The sequence below is a fragment of the Oncorhynchus keta genome, chromosome 11 (assembly GCF_023373465.1).
Source record: "Oncorhynchus keta strain PuntledgeMale-10-30-2019 chromosome 11, Oket_V2, whole genome shotgun sequence".
Classification (NCBI taxonomy): Eukaryota; Metazoa; Chordata; class Actinopteri; order Salmoniformes; family Salmonidae; genus Oncorhynchus; species Oncorhynchus keta.
In genome coordinates, this window is record NC_068431.1 from 23107845 (window position 1) to 23130742 (window position 22898).

At 42.4% G+C, this 22898-nt stretch overlaps 1 protein-coding gene and 1 pseudogene across 2 annotated transcripts; both read right to left on the reverse strand.

Annotated features, from left to right (window-relative positions):
* Window positions 1-1062: 1062 nt before the first annotated feature.
* On the reverse strand, window positions 1063-10836 carry LOC118389949 (leucine-rich repeats and immunoglobulin-like domains protein 2). Of its 2 annotated transcripts, none has more exons than XM_035779980.2 (8): window positions 10420-10834; window positions 3688-4014; window positions 3171-3425; window positions 2618-2761; window positions 2493-2513; window positions 2144-2185; window positions 1954-2018; window positions 1063-1835 (listed from the first exon to the last, which is right to left on the reverse strand). In XM_035779980.2, exons 1-8 carry the CDS (start codon window positions 10532-10534, stop codon window positions 1644-1646), a joined length of 1161 nt encoding a protein of 386 aa, XP_035635873.1. In that variant the 5' UTR covers window positions 10535-10834; the 3' UTR covers window positions 1063-1643. The 2 variants fall into 2 exon arrangements, with proteins under 2 accessions (XP_035635873.1, XP_035635874.1); XM_035779981.2 differs by having other exon boundaries at window positions 1818-1835; window positions 2493-2517; window positions 10420-10836.
* A 264-nt stretch (window positions 10837-11100) lies between these two features.
* Window positions 11101-22470, reverse strand: LOC118390662 (vacuolar protein sorting-associated protein 11 homolog; annotated as a pseudogene).
* Window positions 22471-22898: the final 428 nt, after the last annotated feature.

Below are 22898 nucleotides of genomic sequence, written 5' to 3' on the forward strand. Positions count from 1 at the left end.
ATGGAGAACAAGAGCACCTCCTCCCAACTGCCCACTGCACTGAGGCTAGGTAACACAGTCACCACCGATAAATCCATGATAATCGAAAACTTCAACAAGCATTTCTCAACGGCTGGCCATGCCTTTCTCCTGGCTACTCCAACCTCGGTCCAACAGCTCAAATCTAAAATCAAATCTAGAGTCGTCTTTCTATTTCGCAACAAAGCCTCGTTCACTCACGCCGCCAAACTTACCCTCGTAAAACTGACTATCCTACCGATCCTCGACTTCGGCGATGTCATCTACAAAATAGCTTCCAATACTCTACTCAGCAAACTGGATGCAATTTATTACAGTGTCATCCGTTTTTTTACTAAAGCACCTTATACCACCCACCACTGCGACCTGTATGCTCTAGTCGGCTGGCCCTTGCTACATATTCGTCGCCAGACCCACTGGCTCCAGGTCATCTACAAGTCCATGCTAGGTAAAGCTCCGCCTTATCTCAGTTCACTGGTCACAATGGCAACAACCTCCCGTAGCACGCGCTCCAGCAGGTGTATCTCACTGATCATCCCTAAAGCCAACACCTCATTTGGCCGCCTTTCCTTCCAGTTCTCTGCTGCCTGTGACTGGAACGAATTGCAAAAATCGCTGAAGTTGGAGACTTTTATCTCCCTCACCAACTTTAAACATCTGCTATCTGAGCAGCTTACCGATCGCTGCAGCTGTACATAAGTCCATCGGTAAATAGCCCACCCAATTTAACTACCTCATCCCCATACTGTTTTTATTTATTTACTTTTCTGCTCTTTTGCACACCAGTATCTCTACCTGCACATTACCATCTGATCATTTATCACTCCAGTGTTAATCTGCTAAATTGTAATTATTTGCCTACCTCCTCATGCCTTTTGCACACAATGTATATAGACTCTTTTTTTCTACTGTGTTATTGACTTGTTTATTGTTTACTCCATGTATAACTCTGTGTTGTTGTCTGTTCACACTGCTATGCTTTATCTTGGTCAGGTCTGTCACGAACCGGCTCAAAGCCCGTAACAAAAGGGAGACAACGTGGAGTTAAGGAGTAACAAAATATATATTTATTAAATAAAGCAACTAAGGAAAATATACAATGGTGTGTGTAATCAGTAATCAGTAGTGTCAGTGAGTGTTTTGCATGCATGAATGTGATAATGCAGGGTGTTGAAAGGTGCTAGAAACACAACAAAAACTATCAAAGTGTGCATGGAGAGAGTCTTCCATGAATGGGGAAGTGGTGTATTTATCCTGGGAGACACCGGGCCCAGGTGTTTCCCATGTAGCTGACGACCCTCCCAACTCCGCCCACCAGCATCCTTATAAGGAAACAAGAACAAAGAGCAAATACGGCAGACAGAGTGGGAGGGTCGTCACAGGTCGCAGTTGTAAATGAGAGCTTCTTCTCAACTAGCCTACCTGGTTAAATAAAGTTGAAATAAAAATAAATAAAATATAGTCTTTATTTTGTTACTATTTACTTTTTTTAGCAGATTTTTCATAAGTTTTTAACTCTGCATTGTTGGGAAAGGGCTCGTAACTAAGCATCCCATGGTAAAGTCTACACCTAATTGTATTCGGCGCATGTGACAAATACAATTTTATTAGATATTTTTAGTATGCTACGCTGTCTCCACTAGGAACCTACATTCAAGACCTTGTTCGCTTGCCTCGATCACTGTGACTCCACTTAGGCTAGCTGGCCCAATGGTGGAGTACCCAAAGTCCTTTAGGGGCTCTGCTTGTTTTCTGTTTGGAAGGAAGTCTGTGTAGACGCATGGCAATGGGATCACCACCTCTTGTTCAAGCTGCTCCTAGAGATGACACACATACGCAAGAATGCACCGAGATAAGGCATTTTATCAATGGTCCACACTGCTTAATTGAGTGACCAAGTAATAACCCTTTGTTAATGTTATTGTACTTTTCTACCTCTTCATCTCCAATCTCATCATACACATGATTTTCGGACACAGGGGTGTCTCTGTCTCTCCTTCCTAAAAACAATTTATCGGTTTTAATCCAGTTAATCTTTGGCATTATTACAATAGTAGTATAATATAGTGATGATATTTGATCATTCCTAAAAACAGATGCTTTCTTTAAGTTATGCTCTTTGTACCTCTCCTGTTTCTGACAGGATGCTGCTCCTTGTTGCAAAGTCCTGTCCAAATACAATATGACAGGAAAATGAAATAACAGAATGGATGGTATTTTATCCATAGATGTGTGTATAGAAGTATAAAAACAATAGATAACACTTTTCAGGTATAATACATTGTACAATACATTGTCATAAAATGCATAACCTGATTAATAAACAGCCATTTGAGATAAATACATAGACATCACATTATAAACCTATTTGTATGACATTATAATGGCTCATATTACATATTATAAAATAATTATATGTGCAGGCCTTAGTAAAGTGTTACCAAACGATCTTGAGAAAGGGGCTAAAACCATACCTGCCAGATGCTTCCGTATTTCTACCTTGCCAAAAAACAGAAATATTGTTTTTAATTTCATGAAAACAACATAACAGCCATTACTAAACAGACTTTTAATTACTGTGGTAAATGACACTATTTACCCTGGTGATATCTCCTGATGCAGGCAATGATGATGAGCAGGCCGAATATGCAGATGCCCAATATTACCATGATTAGAACTTCTCTCTGGCCTATCGGCAGTGTGGCTCGGACAATTCCATTCTTACACACAGAGGATTGGTTATCTGCCCACAAATAGAACAGATCATGTTAGAACAAACTGGCATTTGGATACTGATCATCCACAATTAGTAATGACAATATGAATTATTATTATGTGTAATTTTGTTCCTTTGCTGGACAGAGGTTTGTTTTCAGTTTAGGGTTATGTTTAGGTTATGTTCCAGACTGACTATATTGCAGTTGGGTTGCATGTATCAACCAATCGCTGCGTGCACCGCCATCAACTTCGCAGTCAGGCATCAGATTGCTATATCATACAATGTGGTTGGATGACATGTGTAACACCTATCTAGGCATTGTAAGATCTGGCAGGCGACTGCAACGTGCTCAGCTTGGAACACTGCTAGTATGTTCCTATGATGGACATAGGCAAAGGTTAAGTTTAGGGGATATTTTTTATGTTGCTCTCACCTGTGAGTTGGAAGTGGCCCTGTGACTGGCCTGCCTTGTTGGCCACCAAGCAGGTGTATTTCCCACAGTCAGCCTTGGTCAGGTTGTTCACCTGTAAGGTTTGGTTTCTCTCACCCAATAACAATCTGGAATCCGTGAGGAAGGGATGGTCATCCTTCAGCCACCAATAGGAGAGGTTTGGCCCCTTGACCTCACAGGTCATTGTTAGCAGCGCGTGGGATAAGTTTACGCTGATGTGCAGGGTGGAGGGAGGAGCTAAAGAGACCAAAACATTCATCTGTTGTGAATCTCTGAATTTGAATCCAATAGGTAATGTGTCTGACTTGTTTTACTCTGGCAAACTTTTGTGACTTCCATTATATGGACATGTGCTCCCCATGAATACAGTCTTGGATTTATCTATTAGTGATTTCCATATATCTATGTATGGATTTCCACTGAATCTGAAGCACAGTTGGCATTACTGTGTAGAAAGACAGACAGGTAAAAATGAGTTAGGGTAATATGCTGTACTTACAAATGATTGACAGTGATATATTTAATGAGACCATAGTGTTATTCTTATAAATCACTCTTTCTTCATAGACACCTTCATCCTCTGCCCTCACTGAGTATATAACAAAGGTTTTATTGTGGGAAAGGAAGTGTGCAGTGCCATTGCATGCAGGGAATATGTTGGTGATGTTCCCATCCATTTTATGGAGAAGACAGAATGTCTGGGAGTTTCCACTTTTGTGACGCCATTCCACTGTTTTGATTAGTTTCAAAGGTATACTGGATCCAGAAAACTGTATGGGTTTGTTTAATATAGCCCATATACCTTCTCCTGGGACTTCAGGCCTGCCTGTAAGAGAGAGGAGGAGTGAGAGACTTACATCATGGCCATGTTAGCACAGCCTAGCTATAGAGCAATACAAAATCTACTTTACATATTTCTGAGCACCTCCAAGAAGTATGATACCTACTAATGGTCTTGTTACTTGAGACAGAAACAACCTTGGGGAGGTTTGTCGGAAAGGATGGGAGTGCGTAATCCGCTATAGTCTAGCAATCCAAAATGTGCATGTTCTGGTCATGTCGGGGACAACTGTAGCATTTTTGCAAACTCTAACCCTTGTTCTAAACTTAACTCAATTCACCTAACCTTTGTCTCTAAAAAAAAAAAAAAGTTAGGGGATCCACCCCTAATAAGCTTTAATATTGTGGAAAGATTGTTGCTTCCATCAATGTAATTGTCTGCATCATTTCCAATCCCCCATATATTTTGGGGGTAAATATACAGTATATCACAAAAGTGAGTACACCCCTCACATTTTTGTAAATATTCATATCTTTTCATGTAACAATACTGAAGAAATTACACTTTGCTACAATGTAAAGTAGTGAGTATACAGCTTGTATAACAGTGTAAATTTGCTGTCCCCTCAAAATAACTCAACACACAGCCATTAATGTCTAAACCACTGGCCACAAAAGTGAGTACACCACTAAGTGAAAATGTACAAATTGGGCCCAATTAGCCATTTTCCCTCCCCGGTGTCATGTGACTCGTTAGTGTTAAGGTCTCAGGTGTGAATGGGGAGCAGGTGTGTTAAATTAATTCACAAAATTGTCCTTTTTTTATAATGTTATCAAAAACTGTTGTTTTTTAAATCAATTAGTATATTTGAGTTTAACCACAATATTTGTTGTATTATTTGTTCTGTCTCTTCAGGTGGATTAAACTGAAATTGCAACCAACTTTCTAAAGCTTGTTTAAAAAGTAACGATATTTTGGAGATTATTTGTTTTCAAACAACTGAAAGTGAGCAGCTGTAATCTGAATAATGGGAAAAGGGCCATTCTTGAATCAAATTTATCAACCCATGGAGGTCTGGATTTGGAGTCACACTCAAAAGTGGAAAACCACACTACAGGCTGATCCAACTTTGATGTAATGTCCTTAAAAAAAGTCAAAATGAGGCTCAGTAGCGTGTGTGGCCTCCACGTGCCTGTATGACCTCCCTACAATGCCTGGGCATGCTCCTGATGAGGTGGTCTCCTGAGGGATCTCCTCCCAGACCTGGACTAAAGCATCCGCCAACTCCTGGACAGTCTGTTGGTGGATGGAGCGAGACATGAAGTCCCAGATGTGCTCAATTGGATTCAATTGGATTGGAGAACGGGCAGGCCAGTCCATAGTATCAATGCCTTCCTCTTGCAGGAACTGCTGACACACTCCAGCCACATGAGGTCTAGCATTGTCTTGCATTAGGAGGAACCCAGGGCCAACCGCACCAGCATATGGTCTCACAAGGGGTCTGAGGATCTCATCTCGGTAGCTAATGGCAGTCAGGCTACCTCTGGCGAGCACATGGAGGGCTGTACGGCCCCACAAAGAAATGCCACCCCACACCATGACTGACTCACCGCCAAACCGGTCATGCTGGAGGATGTTGCAGGCAGCAGAACATTCTCCACGGCATCTCCAGACTCTGTCACGTCTGTCACATGTGCTCAGTGTGAACCTGCTTTCATCTGTGAAGAGCACAGGGCGCCAGTGGCGAATTTGACAATCTTGGTGTTCTCTGGCAAATGCCAAACATCCTGCACGGTGTTGGGCTGTAAGCACAACCCCCACCTGTGGACGTCGGGCCCTCATACCACCCTCATGGAGTCTGTTTCTGACCGTTTGAGCAGACACATGCACATTTGTGGCCTGCTGGAGGTCATTTTGCAGGGCTCTGGCAGTGCTCCTCCTGCTCCTCCTTGCACAAAGGCGGAGGTAGCGGTCCTGCTGCTGGGTTGTTGCCCTCCTACGGCCTCCTCCACATCTCCTGATGTACTGGCCTGTCTCCTGGTAGCGCCTCCATGCTCTGGACACTACGCTGACATACACAGCAAACCTTCTTGCCACAGCTCGCATTGATGTGCCATCCTGGATGAGCTGCACTACCTGAGCCACTTGTGTGGGTTGTAGACTCCGTCTCATGCTACCACTAGAGTGAAACCACCGCCAGCATTCAAAAGTGACCAAAACATCAGCCAGGAAGCATAGGAACTGAGAAGTGGTCTGTGGTCACCACCTGCAGAACCACTCCTTTATTGGGGGATGTCTTGCTAATTGCCTATAATTTCCACCTGTTGTCTATTCCATTTCCACAACAGCATGTGAAATGTATTGTCAATCAGTGTTGCTTCCTAAGTGGACAGTTTGATTTCACAGAAGTGTGATTGACTTGGAGTTACATTGTGTTGTTTAAGTGTTCCCTTTATTTTTTGAACAATCTATAATATCGGCCCTTTTAATTTTGTCTGGCTTGGCATTCCAAATAAAAATTGAATATTTTTTGTTCATATAATTTAAAAAGCAGGTCACTAGGTTTAAGCAAAACCATAAGCAAATAGATCAGGGTGATTTTTCCACAAATAAACAGGTATTTTCCTTTTCATGGTAGCAAGATCTATTTTTGCTAACTTTTTATAAAAATGTATTGGAGTAAGATCATTTCTTTCGTTCGGGATTTGTATACAGAGTATGTCCACATCCCCGTCAGAACATTTAATTGGCAAACTACACGGTAATGTAAAAGTGGCATTTTTTGTGATCCAATACATAATATACTACACTTATCATAATTTTGTTTTAATCCAGAGAGGTTAGAAAAAGTATGTGGTTTAAAAAGAAAACATGAATCAGTGTAAAATGACAGCTTTGTTTTTAAGCCACGGATTTCTAATCCCTTAATATTATTGTTGGATCTAATTTGAACAGCTAACATTTCGATGGAAATAATAAATAGATATGCCAATAGTGGACAACCTTGTTTTACTCCTCTTGACAGTTTAAAACTTTCTGAGATGTAGCCATTACTTACTATTTTACACCTAGGGTGACCTATGCATAACTTGAACCCATTTTATAAGAGATTCTCCAAAATTGAAATATTCTAGGCATTTATAAATAAACTCCAGTCATACTTTATCAAAAGCCTTTTCAAAATCAGCTATGAAAACATGGCCTGGTGTCCCTGATGTTTCATAGTATTCTATTGTTTCCAGTGCTTGTCCAATGTATCGACTGTGTAAAAAGCCTGAATAATATCTAACAACTCCTTTTTAATTATATGCTCCTGCCAAGATGTTGTAACATGGCCGAATGTTCCTGGACGCACTCCTCGACTCCTCTAACCGGGTACCTGCTCCGGTTAGAAGGTGTGTAATTCTGTCAGGATGGTGTATTGGCGACGAAGTCAAGTGCAGGAGAGCAGATTAAAATGAACAGGCGCACTTTTATTATAGTTCCAAGAAACGAGAGCACTACATGAAACAAACGCGCTCAAAAAACGGAACATAAAAGTAGACCGCGTAAACTAACACCACCTAACATGAAAACAATTGCACACAAAACATGATTCGAAACAGAGGGTTAAATACAAGTAGCTTAATTGGGGAAATGAAAACCAGGTGTGTATGGCAACAAGACAAATGTATATACGAAAAATGGAGCAGCGATGGCTAGAAAGCCAGTGACGTCGATCGCCGAACGCCGCCCGAACAAGGAGAGGGGCTGATTTCGGCAAAAGTCGTGACAGATCCAAGCATTAAGCTAGAATTTTTGCATCACAACACTGAGGTGTAAGAGGCCTCCAATTTTTTAAAATTGACTTGTTCTTTATATGTACCACTTGGATCCGGTTTCAGTAATACTGAAATCAGACCTTCTTGTTGCGTGTCCGATAATCTACCATTTATATAGGAGTGGCTAAAACATGATAATAATGGTCCTCTGAGTACATCAAACGTTTGGTGTACTTCCACTGCTATGCCATCAAGTCCTGGAGTTTTCCCAGCCTTAAAGGCTTAATATTGCATTTGGGAGAATGTCAAAATAGAACTTTTTGGTAAAAACTCAACTCGTCGTGTTTGGAGGACAAAGAATGCTGAGTTGCATCCAAAGAACACCATACCTACTGTGAAGCATGAGGGTGGAAACATCATGATTTGGGGCTGTTTTTCTGCAAAGGGACCAGGACAACTGATCGGTATAAAGGAAATAATGAATGGGGCCATGTATCGTGAGATTTTGAGTGAAAACCTCCTTCCATCAGCAAGGGTATTGAAGTTGAAACGTGGCTGGGTCTTTCAGCATGACCATGATCCCAAACACACCGCCCAGGCAACAAAGGAGTGGCTTCGTAAGAAACATTTCAAGGTCCTGGAGTGGCCTCGCCGGTCTCCAGATCTCAACCCCATAGAAAATCTTTGGAGGGAGTTGAAAGTCCTTGTGAAGACTTACAGAAAACGTTTGACGTCTGTCATTGCCAACAAAGGATATATAACAAAGTATTGAGATAAACTTTTGTTATTGACCAAATACTTATTTTCCACCATAATTCATAAAAACTCCTACAATGTGATTTTCTGGATTTATTTTTCTCATTTTGTCTGTCATAGTTGAAGTGTACCTATGATGAAAATTACAGGCCTCTCTCATCTTTTTAAGTGGGAGAACTTGCACAATTGGTGGCTGACTAAATACTTTTTTGCCACACTGTATATCCTCAGTAAAATGAGTCCTATATCGACATAACCTGAAAGGCCGCTCAGCAAGGAAGAAGCCAATGCTCCAAAACCGCCATCAAAAAGCCAGACTACGGTTTGCAACTGCAAATGTATTTATTTTATTTTACCAGGCAAGTCAGTTAAGAACAAATTCTTATTTTCAATGACAGCCTAGGAACAGTGGGATAACTGCCTGTTCAGGGGCAGAACGACAGATTTGTACCTTGTCAGCTCAGGGGTTTGAACTTGCAACCTTCCGGTTACTAGGCCAACGCTCTAACCACTAGGCTACGCTGCCGCCCCAATTACTTTTTTTCTCTTATTCTTATCTGTATTTTTTTGAACTGCATTGTTGGCTAGAGGCTCGTAAGTAAGCATTTCACTGTAAGGTCTACACCTGTTGTATTCGGCGCATGTGACTGATAAAATTAGATTTTTTGTGTCTTTTACAGTAAAAACTCAGTGTCCTACAATTAATGAATGGAATGGGGGTATTTGTTAGACAGAAAATATGGTAGTAGCTACACCATCCTTAGAAAGCCAGTATGAGGGTTTGCGCTCAGGCTAGAATGAAATGCGACTGGTGCGTGGAAAATAAAATATCTGTAGAGTTCAAAAGGTACTCACACTCAAAACCATAGAAAATAAATAACCCAAGGAGGGCAAGATGCAAAAATAACATCATTAATTGAATCCATGCACTTTGCACTTTCACTTGTTGTATTATTTCGAGCATGGATTAAATGAATTATTTTTGCATCTCGGCCTCCTTGGGTTATTTATTTTTCATGGCTTGGAGTATGAGTTCCTTTTGAACTCTACAGTACACAACCCTTGAAATATATGGAAAAAAATGGCCAATATACTTTGCCATGCTGTATGAAGCGATGCAGTGCCATTTAGTTTAAACCTCAACTCATATCCTAGACCTAGTGAATCAGAGTTTATATGCAGAACCTCTAAAAGTCTAAGCCGTTGAGGGGTGGGGCAAGTTCTACGAAGCTAATATATGCAAGTGTTTTAAGATGGTCATACCATATAGCAATTTGATGTATTGATTTATACATTTTTGAACCCCTTTAGGTTTAAAAATAATATTTCAAATGATTTGATAAAATATTTAATTTGGCCTTTACTACTATAGAAACGTATTTAATAACACATAAATGACAAAGGAGACAGTAAAACAATGAATCATGAATAATAAGGTTCTGAAGTGTCTGTCCTATATCTAGGAGATATAAGAAAGCTCAGGAAATATGTGTGTTTTTTTGGACACATTGTTAACCCCGATTACTTCGTAGGCCAAACCATTCGGATGCCATAGACCTTTTCGTGAGAAGATTTTCGGGATTTATCATGGTCTGACAAACATAGCTGTAGCTCGGTCACCTTCCTCTACTTTAAATTCACGGATTTCGATGCAGATTTTTTATTTTATGTTACTTATATCGTCAATACTCTTAAGGATTACAGAAAAGCAAATACAATGTAATGAATTACATGTTCACCAATACCCAATAAACGGACAGACTGATAGGATGAGATGCCAAAAGTTTTAAGACAGAAAAAGGGGACCAAATGCTGATGATTGAGATTTACCCATTATAATAATCTACATAAAACAATTTGATCAACAAAAATCACTTCCTTCTGTATTTTTCAAATTAGACGCAGCCCAATTTTTTCAAGCAAAGTAACTTACCTGAATGTGTTGTGGTGCTCAAGGTGAATAGGAGAATAACCAGTTGGAGGGGACATCTTGAGAATAACAGTTTTTCTGTGGATATTCTCTTAAAAATCAACCAGTTTACCATCATGCCATAGCTTGCCAGACCGATCAAAAGTTAAACTGTCATACACATGAGAGCTAGCTCAAAAAAGATGCATGATGTGCTTCTTCCACCCACAAACCACAGAGAGATTGGAGTTGGCTTCTGAAGACAGCAAGACGCATCACACTTTTTAAAGCAGCGATACAGTGTGTACAGAATGTATTCACACCCCTCAACTTAATCAAGTGTGATTAAAATTGATGATTAAAATGGATTTAATTGTAATTTTTGGTCAACAATCTAGACAAAATACTCTCATTTCAAAGTGGAAGCAAAACTCTAACAACAAATTATTGAAAAATAAAATAAACATATTTTAGCGGGGACAGCCTACTAGAGGATCTGGAGGTGTGGCTTGTTGCAGGCGTGGCCTTGGGTTAGCTCTGCTTGGTTGTCATACTCTGTAACTGTAATATGTAATTTTTTGGGTGACCTGACCAAATTAAAATAGAAATGGTGTTATAGATATTTAATTCTCATTGAAAGCAAGTCTAAGAAGCCGTAGATTGTCAAGGAGATGTGGAGTCAGGGGCAGGAGAAACAAGTTCAGAATGAAAAGGGCGTTTAATAAACCAGTTCAGAAATCACAGGACACCTGACTACAGCAGTAGTCATGAAACCCACTCAGACACAGTCCAGGGAAAAACCACCTGTAAAACAAGAACTAGCAAAAAACGCAACCCAAACTAACAGTACACGAAAACAATCCCCCCCCTAATTAACCAAAATGAAACCAGGTGAAAACACAAAACAGACATAACCAAAAGAAAAGGATCGGTGGCAGCTAGGAGACCGGCGACGACGACTGCTCTCCTGCGCCTGACTTCTCTGCCGCCAATTACGCACCCCACTACACACCAACCACAAATTGGAAATTTGAGGCCATCACCTTGAAGACAAGTGTATTAAAGGCATTATTGATGTTGGGGGTAGCCAAATTCAGTGTGAGACGGATTCCATTTCTATACAACCCAAATAGGAGATGGCATGGCATACAGAAAAAAAGACATGCAGAATGTATGCACACATGACTGTAAGTCGCTTTGGATAAAAGCGTCTGCTAAATGGCATATATTATTATTATATTATAACACGTTGCATTTGGAGAAGGCACAACAAGGGACATATATTTCTTTATTCAAAGAGTTAGAAGTCTACTTGGAAAAAACACCTTAAAACATGACAAAAAAATTCTAACTTATTAAAGATTGTAAATTACAATGGCGTGCTCAAAGACATTATATATACATTATACAATAAAAACCTAAATCAAGTGCATGAAACATAATCCTTCCAACAACCCATCATTCTTCTGAACCTCTGTGCTCAGTGCATGGACCAGGGTTGTGTTTATTAGGTACCAAATGGAAGAAAACAGGTAATAAATGGACGCTCATATTCATTTTCTGGTGCAAAGCATTTAAAAAATGTTTTGCGTTATTTGCCCTAATGAACACAATTCCCCAGATTGCACAGACGTGTTAAGTAACATGCATCAGAACATCATTACACATTCAGAAACACCTGGCATAGCAACAAACTACCAACACATCTCTTACTGGTGTTGCAACAGGAGTCTGACTCAGATTCATCTTGACTAAATAGTGTGGCATCCTGAACTTCAGAACAAGGCACTATGGGTCAGGGTCCCCATTGAACAGAGGGTCTGCTGCTCTGCATCTGGGTATAATAGTTAATTCTTAGCTTGAGCAGAAGACAGCGTGTTTTAACAACTGCCGTATAACTGTCACGGTTTTCTAATGGTGAAGGAGAGTCGGACCAAACGAATAATAAGGATCTCTAAGGTCAGGGCGTGACAGTGTGTGTGTGTTGTGGTGGTTAATTTCTTTACTATCAGAGGAGAGACAAACTTATCACACAAGTCAGAGTTATAGTTAAACTAATTTTTTATTAGTGAGAGCTTTGCAATAGCGATGGCTGGTCGACGAATCACACTCAGATGATTCGTTGAGAGCCCCGAGACAAACATACAAAGGTATTTTATAGCCGAGTTACACCCCTTTCAACCTACATGACGAACAACAGATATATAGAATGGGTCACAAGGTTAAGATTTGTATGAAAGACACCTACACTCTCTCCAAGATGGCGCCGGAGGAGATGGCCGCCGTTTTACGGTCTCCTAAACAATTGTGCTATTATGTGGGTTTTTTCCGCGATATTTGTAAATTATTTTGTACATAATGTTTCTGCAACAGTATCTTACGGAAGAAAAGAGCTTCTGGATATCAGGACAGTGATCACTCGTATTAGACAAAGATTTCTTCAACAACAACAACAACAAGCAGGACTCACACGATATTCTCCAAACACCCCACAGGGAAGACATCCCAATTATTTGCAAAAGGAAGCGATGCAGAGGACGAAGAGCCGGATGCCTCGTCCGGACCCGCAGAAGACAACTAGGAAAGATGCCGTTACCGTCAATATTACTCGCCAACATGCAATCATTGGACAATAAACTAGATGAGGTACGATCACGAATATCCTACCAATCGGACATCAAAAACTGTAATATCCTATGCTTCACGGAATCATGGCTGAATGACGACATGGATATTCAGCTAGCGGGATACACACTGCACCGGCAGATAAGACGAAGGGGGGGCGGTCTGTGCATATTTGTAAACAACAGCTGGTGCACGAAGTCTAAGGAAGTCTCTAGATTTGCTCGCCTGAAGTAGAGTATATTGTGATAAACTGCAGGCCACACTACTTGCCAAGAGAGTTCTCAGCTATACTTTTCGTGGCTGTTTATTTACCACCACAGACAGATACTGGCACTAAGAACGCACTCAGTCAGCTGTATAAGGAAATAAGCAAACGGGAAACCACTCACCCAGAGGCGGCGCTCCTAGGGCCCGGAGACTTTTATGCAGGGAAGCTTAAATCAGTTCTACCAAATCTCTATCAACATGTTAAATGTGCAACCAGAGGGAAAAATTCTAGATCACCTGTACTCCACACACAGACGCGTACAAAGCTCTCGCTCGCCCTCCATTTGGTAAATCCGACCACAACTCTATCCTCCTGATTCCTGCTTACAAGCTAAACTTAAAGCAGGAAGCACCAGTGACTCGGTCTATTAAAAAAAATGGTCAGATGAAGCAGATGCTAAACTGCTATCACAGACTGGAACATGTTCCGGGACTCTTCCGATGACATTGAGGAATACACCACATCAGTCACTGGCTTTATCAATAAGTGCATTGAAGACGTTGTCCCCACAGTGACTGTACGTACATACCGCAACCAGAAGCCATGGATTACAGGCAACATTCTCACTGAGCTAAAGGCTAGAGCTGCCGCTTTCAAGGTGCGGTACTCTAACCCGGAAGCTTAAAAGAAATCCCGCTATGCCCTGTGACGAACCATCAAACAGGCAAAGACTCAATACAGGACTAAGATTGAATCATACTACACCGGCTCCGACGCTCGTCGGATGTGGCAGGGCTTGCAAACTATTACAGACTACAAAGGGAAGCACAACCGTGAGCTGCCCAGTGACACGAGCCTACCAGGCAAGCTAAATCACTTCTATGCTCACTTCGAGGCAAGCAACACCAAGGCATGCATGAGAGTATCAGCTGTTCCGGATGACTGTGTGATCACGCTCTCCGTAGCCGACGTGAGTAAGACCTTTAAACAGGTCAACATACACAAGGCTGCGGGGTCAGACAGATTACCAGACGTGTGCTCCGGGCATGTGCTGACCAACTGGCTGGTGTCTACACTTACATTTTCAACATGTCCCTGATTGAGTCTGTAATACCAACATGCTTCAAGCAGACCAGCATTGTCCCTGTGGCCAAGAACACAAAGGCAACCTGCCTAAATGACTACAGACACGTAGCACTCACGCCCGTAGCCATGACGTGCTTTGAAAGGCTGGTAATGGCTCACATCAACACCATTATCCCAGAAACCCTAGACCCACTCCAATTTGCATACCGCCCAAACGGATCCACAGATGATGCAATCTCTATTGCACTCCACACTGCCCTTTCCCACCTGGACAAAAGGAACACCTATGTGAGAATGCTGTTCAGTGACTACAGCTCAGCGTTCAACACCATAGTACCCTCAAAGCTCATCACCAAGCTAAGGATTCTGGGACTAAACACCTCCCTCTGAAACTGGATCATGGACTTCCTGACAGGCCGCCCCCAGGTAGTGAGGGTAGGTAGCAACACATCTGCCACGCTGATCCTCAACACTGGAGCCCCCCAGGGGTGCATGCTCAGTCCCCTCCTGTACTCCCTGTTCACCCACGACTGCATGGCCAGGCACGACTCCAACACCATCATTAAGTTTGCTGACGACACAACAGTAGTAGGCCTGATCACCGACAACGACGAGACAGCCTGTAGGGAGGAGGTCAGAGACCTGGCCGTGTGGTGCCAGAATAACAACCTATCCCTCAACGTAACCAAGACTAAGGAGATGATTGTGGACTACAGGAAAAAGAGCACCGAGCACGTCCCCATTCTCATTGACGGGGCTGTAGTGGAGCAGGTTGAGAGCTTTAAATTCCTTGGTGTCCACATCAACAACAAATTAGATTGGTCTAAACACACCAAGACAGTCGTGAAGAGGGCACGACAAAGCCTATTCCCCCTCAGGAAAATAAAAAGATTTGGCATGGGTCCCGAGATCCTCAAAAGGTTCTACAGCTGCAACATGAAGAGCATCCTGACCGGTTGCATCACTGCCTGGTACGGCAATTGCTTGGCCTCCAACCACAAGGCACTTCAGAGGGTAGTGCGTACGGCCCAGTACATCACTGAGGAAAAGCTGCCTGCCATCCAGGACCTATACACCAGGCGGTGTCAGAGGAAGGCCCTAAAAATTGTCAAAGACCCCAGCCACCCCAGTCATAGACTGTTCTCTCTACTACCGCATGGCAAGTGGTACCGGGGTGCCAAGTCTAGGACAAAAAGGCTTCTCAACAGTTTTTACCCCCAAGCCATAAGACTCCTGAACAGGTAACCAAATGCTTACCCAGACTATTTGCATTGTGTGCCCCTCCCCCAGCCCCTCTTACGCTGCTGCTACTCTCTGTTTATCTTATATGCATAGTCACTTTAACTATACATTCATGTACATACTACCTAAATGGCCCGACCAACCAGTGCTCCCGCACATTGGCTATGGTGCATTGTGTCCCACGACCCGCCAACCCCTCTTTTTACACTTCTGCTACTCTCTGTTCATCATATATGCATAGTCACTTTAACGATACCTACATGTACATACTACCTCAATAAGCCTGACTAACAGGTGTCTGGATATTTGATTTCTTTACTTGCCTACACACACACACACACACACATATACCTTTCTTCCCCGCACCATTGGTTAGACCCTGTACGTAAGCATTTCACTGTAAGGTCTACTACACCTGTTTTGTTCGGCGCATGTGACAAATACATTTTGATTTGATATAATTCACAGCAGATAGTATCTGTTGTAAAAACAGTCATCTTTGTGTACAGACCAGGGTCTGGCCCTGGGGTCATCTCTCCCTGGTGCCATATAGAACAGAAACATTAACTCATACTCTGGAATGTGGTCTCTAGGTTTTATCACCCAAAAGACATCGTAAATCTCCTGTCAGTGTTATCTCCCAGAGGCCCATCCTCAGTAGAACACACACACACACAATAGTTATAAGAATACTCTATCTGTTGCATAAAAACAACCATTTGATGCAATAAAGGTATTATAACATAACCTTGCAATTTTCCACCATAGTGTATAATCTAGCACTCTGGGACCCTGCAAACCATGTTTTCTACAGAAGTCAAATGTAATGGAGTCCACTGCCCATGTTGTGAATGATTGCTGTCCATACAATGATTTGTACATTGCTAGACATGACCGCCTTGTCAACCTAATAGCCAGCGAGGTAGTCTCACCAACAGCACAAATCCATAAACATTCTTGTGTAAGAGGACGCTGGTTAGATGTTGTTTTTTCCTATGTGCCAAATACAAAAACATGGAGCAGGCCTTTGCCGACAAGCTTCTTAAATACCAGCCCCTCATGGCATGCATGGACAACCTCAGGTGTAGGTGCAAGCTGGTGCCGCTGATATTTGACAGTCTCGGCCACGTACACAGGCTTGCAGTGCGTGGCCTCCAGATTACGGCAAAGCAGTTGGCTAGGTACTGTACTGTTTCAGCTGTCGTGGACAGCCTAGCTGTTTGGAGAAGGAGGTGCTTTCTGTACCCTTGAGTGCCCTGCATACAGAGACCTTTGAAATGTTTGGATCATTTTTTAATGTAAATTTGATTGGTGATTTAAATAGTTAAATGTTTAAGTATTTAAATGTGTGTGTGTTCCACCTGTCTGGTGAAGTGGTCGTGTAGGTCTCGCTTCTGGTCCTGGGCATGCAGCATTTCCATGACCTTAAGGTTTTCCGGTATGCAAGTGGAACACTCTACCTCGCTCTCTGCATAGCTTTCAAAGCAGTGGTGGAAAGAATGACTGAAAGAATGACTGCACAGGAAGTGAACAGAGGGCAGCTCGAGGGGGCTGTTACACATGCTGCATTTGGTCTTCTGGAAAATCTTTGCCCTTGTGAGAAAAGAGGTGGTGAGAGAAACAAAAAAATACTTTGAAATCAGTATAGTTTCAATGAATGGTCATTGGGAGGTTAATTCAAGCATTAAAAATACAGTACTAAAAACACATTCAGAATGTAGATAAATTTGCTTCGAAGTTCAGCCATCAAACAAATTTAGAATGTGCTTGTGTATCTTAGTGCGGAGGACTAAAACTGCCCTTAGCCTTCACTCCACATAGATGTCAAAGAACTGGATGGATGGACTATGGAGGAAACTCCAGTTGTGAACATGACCCAGCTCTAGGGGATAGGGTTTGTTTTTGGACTGGACTTTGACTATGATTTTCCTCTCTCTCACCTGCTTCTGAGTTCCTGGATGGATCTCAGTGCGGAGGTGGGCCGTCTCCTCACGGTACTGGCGGATTTTGCGCTCGTCATCCTCGATCTGCTGTGTCTCCCTCTGCAGCTTGTTAATGAGGACAGCGGCCGTGGAGTTGTTTGCCAGCGTCTGCACCACTGTGGACCAACACGCGCATAGACAAGCACACAAGCACATACATACACACAAAACTTAGCAACAGTGCCCAATAAAATTCTCAAACTCTGTTATAATGCTCCGATTGCTTCTCCTATTAACTTATAAAGCCCTATAGATTACTTAACCCAGCAACTGGCACGTTTATCATGAATGTACGCACGCATATGACAGAAATAAATCTGCACTTGTTTTTCATATATTGATTTGAGGTTAGCCACGCAGTCAAACAGAACAGAAACACTCTAGCTAGTGAGACATTCAATAACAGGAAGGAAGTGGAGGCAGAAAACTGCAAAGAACACTTGAGTTTATTTTAAGTTGGTGAGGTCTGAAAGAATTCAGACAGTGACTACTAGGGAAGTCCCTTCAGAAAGCCCCAGAGTCTTCATCTACAGTGAAGGAGAAAAACTGTGAAAAATGGCCACCAGCTTACCCAATAAGGGAGGCATCAGATTGTTCTGGTCGATGTGCTGCACGACTTGGCTGATGTAGGCCTTGCAGTTCTCCTCTTTGCGGGCAAAGTAGCCCAGCGCCTGCTCCCACAGGCACACTTCCTGGTCACCGTAGCGCTGGGAGCAGGCCTCCACCACTTTGCCATACTCCTCATTCTGCATGTGGTAGTGCATGATCTGCTGGTACCTAGAGAGAGAATGACATCATTCAAATGACATCATTGATAATTATATCAGTACATACCAATGAAGTCCCCATAGTCTGCACTTGTTCACTCTCCATCACAGATTTTAAAGCATTGGATCTGGGTGTTAAATGGTAGACAATCCGGCTACACCAATTCCATGGTTTTAAATCCACGAGGTGGAGTCAACGCATGCACACATGAGAGAAGAGAGAAGCAGAAATATTGGAATTTGAAGTGTTTCTGACTGCAAAGGCTTAGAGACAGGAAGACTCACAGCTTGCCCTTCTCATAGAGGTACAGGACCCCTTCTTTGAAGTTGTGCATCTGGCACAGGACGAGGGCCTTGTCAAATACGGTGTTGTCGCTCCTCAGCAAGGACAGTGCTGCCCCCTGCATGACCTTCTTCCTCTGCCAGCGAAAATAGAAAGACAGTCAGACAGACCGGACAAAAATAAAACGTTTGATACTCAAGACAAAACACATAAATAGTTTAACATGAACTGGTGACACTACAAGTTGAGGAAATGTGTTTATCCTGAAATCTTAATTCAAAGTAATTTAGGCTGCAAATACATCATCTAATATTTCATTTGTAACATTTTGCACATTTTGTATATCTGTACAAGTTTAGGTTGTTTGCGTGAACACATGGCGGTTTACAGTACACGTGTGTGTGTGTTTCCATCACCTCAGTGTCTTGTTCATGTGCCCAGTCCTGCAGCCGTAGTACTAGCAGAGTGTCGTACACCCCCTGAGAGAAGAAGGGCTCCACCTTGATGATGTGCTCCAAGAAGGCCCTTAGCTCCTGCGGGTTATTAGCAAACACAGGGATGAACTCCTCTGAATTGGCCTGGGAGATAAAGGTACAAGTTCCATGTAATTTCAGCAAGCCATGACACCCACCATCTCAGATTGTTTTGAAATAATTTCTGTAGTTAGAAATTGATCAGATTAGCATTTCTGCAACATTATTTTGTTGAAATATAATTAGATCAAAAGAATTCAGCTAATTGATTGCACCCAAATTGGCCATTTTAATTTAAAGGATTCAAATCCAATGTTATTGGTCACATACACATGGTTAGCAGATGTTATTGCGAGTGTAACGAAATGCGTGTGGTTCATATCATATTCAATAAATATAGCATCTAACATCGGATTTGGACCAAACTTTCTCCTAACAATGAGTAAGGAATCTAAATAAATTGTCATAAGCCACCCACGGACCCCCCCCCCACACCAGCAACGAGTATACAATATCAGTTCTTTGTGTCAGACAAGCAGTATAGAGTTGCGGCTCGGAGTATTGTGTCTTCATCCTCTGTAATGTATTCTCAGTGAATTTGGTGATGGTATATTTCCCCTGTTCAGAGAAATTAATCATTGAAGTTGTTAGGTTTATGTCCCATCCTGCATCCTGGTATCACCAGGTTCTGACCACTACAATGAGTAGCGTTATTACTACTACCATGAAATATGCATTTTACCATAGCTTGATGGAATGGCAGGGTAGCCTAGTGGTTAGAGCATTGAACTAGTAACCGAAAGGTTGCAAGTTCAAAATCCCCGAGCTGACAAGGTACAACATCTGTCGTTCTGCCCCTGAACAGGCGGTTAACCCACTGTTCCTAGGCTGTCATTGAAAATAAGAATTTGTTCTTAACTGACTTGCCTGGTTAAATAAAGGTAATTAACATTATAAATAGTACCATCCTTATCAATATAAGCTGTATTACTTGTCTTAGACTAAATTGGTAAAGCCGTTTTAATTAGGGAAAGGATCTCAAATCCAAAGTGCTAATGCTGCTCGACTAATCGGCTGCCCGGGGGATGTAGCTGTTAACAGCTAACCGGCTGACCTTGTTGGCTGCCACCGAGCCTCTGTCCAGGCTGTCTCTGTCCGTGGTGTCCCAGCTGTAGTCGGTACACAGGCACTTGAGGTGCAGCGTGGTGGATCAGGGTCTTGCCATGGAAGCCTGCCTGTCGCAGCACCTTGTTGGCAATTTCTACGTCGAACTGCACCTCGCTCTCGCTGCTCTGAAGGGGTGGGTCTAAGGGGAAATTAAATTATATATGTCCGAGCGCTGGGAGACCATACATGCATAATGTCGTACATGGCATATATTATTATTACTATCATCAGTTTCTAACCCAAAATCCTTCTATGGGTAATGATTCTAGTCCTTAAAAGCAACTGGGTGTGTATGCTTTTGTTCCAAGCCATCCCTAACACACCTGCTTCAACTACTCAACTAATCCCTGACTTTAGTGTGGACCATGATTATCTGAAAGCCCGGAAAGTAAACCTTCACACACAGTGTTTAAACCCTTTACAATGAAGATCTGTGAAATTATTTGAATTTTTAGTAATTATCTTTGAAAGACAGTTTCTTTTTTGCTGTGTTTATGTACAATATACATTTCCTTATTGATGTTATACAATCCCAACTCTATGGGATTACTTTTCTGTAAAATCCCATGTTTAATATTAACTATATCAGCATCTATGACATGAGCTTGAAGCGACTTAAATCCTGCATATAAATCTTATTTATCATTATTAACTATATATTATGAAGTTGAAGTTAGATACATCGACCCCTGGGTGAGCATTACCGGATGCACTGTTGGATGGCACCATCAAGGTCCCCCTTCATGTAGAGGTGGTCACCGTACTACATGAAGATCTCACACAGCCCGTCCGTGTCTAAGTGCTGACTCTTAGCTAAGTTTATGGCCATCACAAACAGATTCTTCTTGAATAGCATCTAAAGACAGATTGAAGAGTTAAGTGCCTTACTCAATGGCACAACGGCAGTAAACGATACCTGGGATCTAAAACCTGTTGCCCTCCAGTTTCCAGTTCAATCCGATACAGAGTTTAACATAATACGTTTGAGGCGAAAAGAAGGCATGACGTCAGTCAGTGCACTTTGGCCTCACCTCTAGCTTGGTCTGAGTGTCTTTCTCCTGCAGCACAAACATCTTTCTGTCCCGAGTCAGGATGTAGAAGGAGCCCCATTCGGCCAGAACTTCGATGATGTCGTCAAAGGAAGCGCTGTAGGCGATGAACTTGTTGTTCAGGTCGTAGATAGTCAAGGTTTGCTTCTCTGACGGAGACATATCTCTGCTTCCAAATTCAGACCTGAGTACAGAAGTTACATTCAATACATTGTCATAGGAGTTAATATAGTTATATCACCTGCAAATATGCATATATGGTTTGGTTGAAAATACAACCTTCTGCGTTTGTCCACATCCATATAAATTGATTTAGAATAAAATTAATTATTGTGTTTCATTGTTGCAATAAATAAAGACTGACCCTGGCCTTGAACTGAGTCACTGGCTTACTAGGGCTCTTTCATACCGTCCCTAGGAGGGGTGCGTCGCTGAGTGGGTTGAGTCACTGATGTGATCTTCCTGTCTGGGTTGGCGCCCCCCCCCTTGGGTTGTGTCGTGGCGGAGATCTTTGTGGGCTATACTCGGCCTTGTCTCAGGATGGTAAGTTGGTAGTTGAAGATATCCCTCTAGTGGTGTGGGGGCTGTGCTTTGGCAAAGTGGGTGGGGTTATATCCTTCCTGTTTGGCCCTGTCCGGGGGTGTTATCGGATGGGGCCACAGTGTCTCCTGACTCCTCCTGTCTCAGCCTCCAGTATTTATGCTGCAGTAGTTTATGTGTCGGGGGGCTAGGGTCAGTTTGTTATATCTGGAGTACTTCTCCTGTCCTATCTGGTGTCCTGTGTGAATTTAAGTATGCTCTCTAATTCTCTCTTTCTCTCTTTCTTTCTCTCTCTCGGAGGACCTGAGCCCTAGGACCAAGCATTTCGCTACACTCGCACTAACATCTGCTAACCATGTGTATGTGACAAATAAAATTTGATTTGAATTTTATTTGTTCAGGGGCAGAACGACAGATTTGTACCTTGTCAGCTCGGGGGTTCCGAGCTAACCTTCCAGTTACTAGTCCAATGCTCTAACCTCTAGGCTACCCTGCCGCCCCAGGTAGCGCAGAAATGCTGCTTACCAATGGCCATAAAGTTGAGGTTCTCGTGTACAGTGAGGCAGGACACCTCTGGTGGCTTGTTCCCAGGAATAGCTGGGAATATTCTGGTACACAGAGGATTCCTGCTGTCTCGCTTGTCCAGATTCCATACCTTCGCCTGGGAAACAGCTAGGTTTTAATAACAGTTCACAAATAACCAAGAAAACTAACACAAAACTAACACACTCTATTTTTGATAGTCTGTATTAAATACATCCTTACAAGGGGGTTAACTCCTTGCTCGTCCTGCCCAACCGAGACCAAAATGCTGTGCTGCTTGAGCGGGTACAGGTGGGTCACTCGCAGCTTGTAAGCCTGAAAGGAGGAAAACTATAGTGAGCGTGTCAAAAACCATATCTGACCATCCATATGTAATTTACTCTGGGTTAAGGAAGCATCAATATAGATCAGGAGAGACAAATGGCCATTTGCATGGAATTAGGGATAGAGGAGACAATTACAAAGGTTCGAATACTCTCAAAATGTATATCATTAGCCATAGGACTAAGAAGAGTAATGTTCAAGCAATGTAAATATG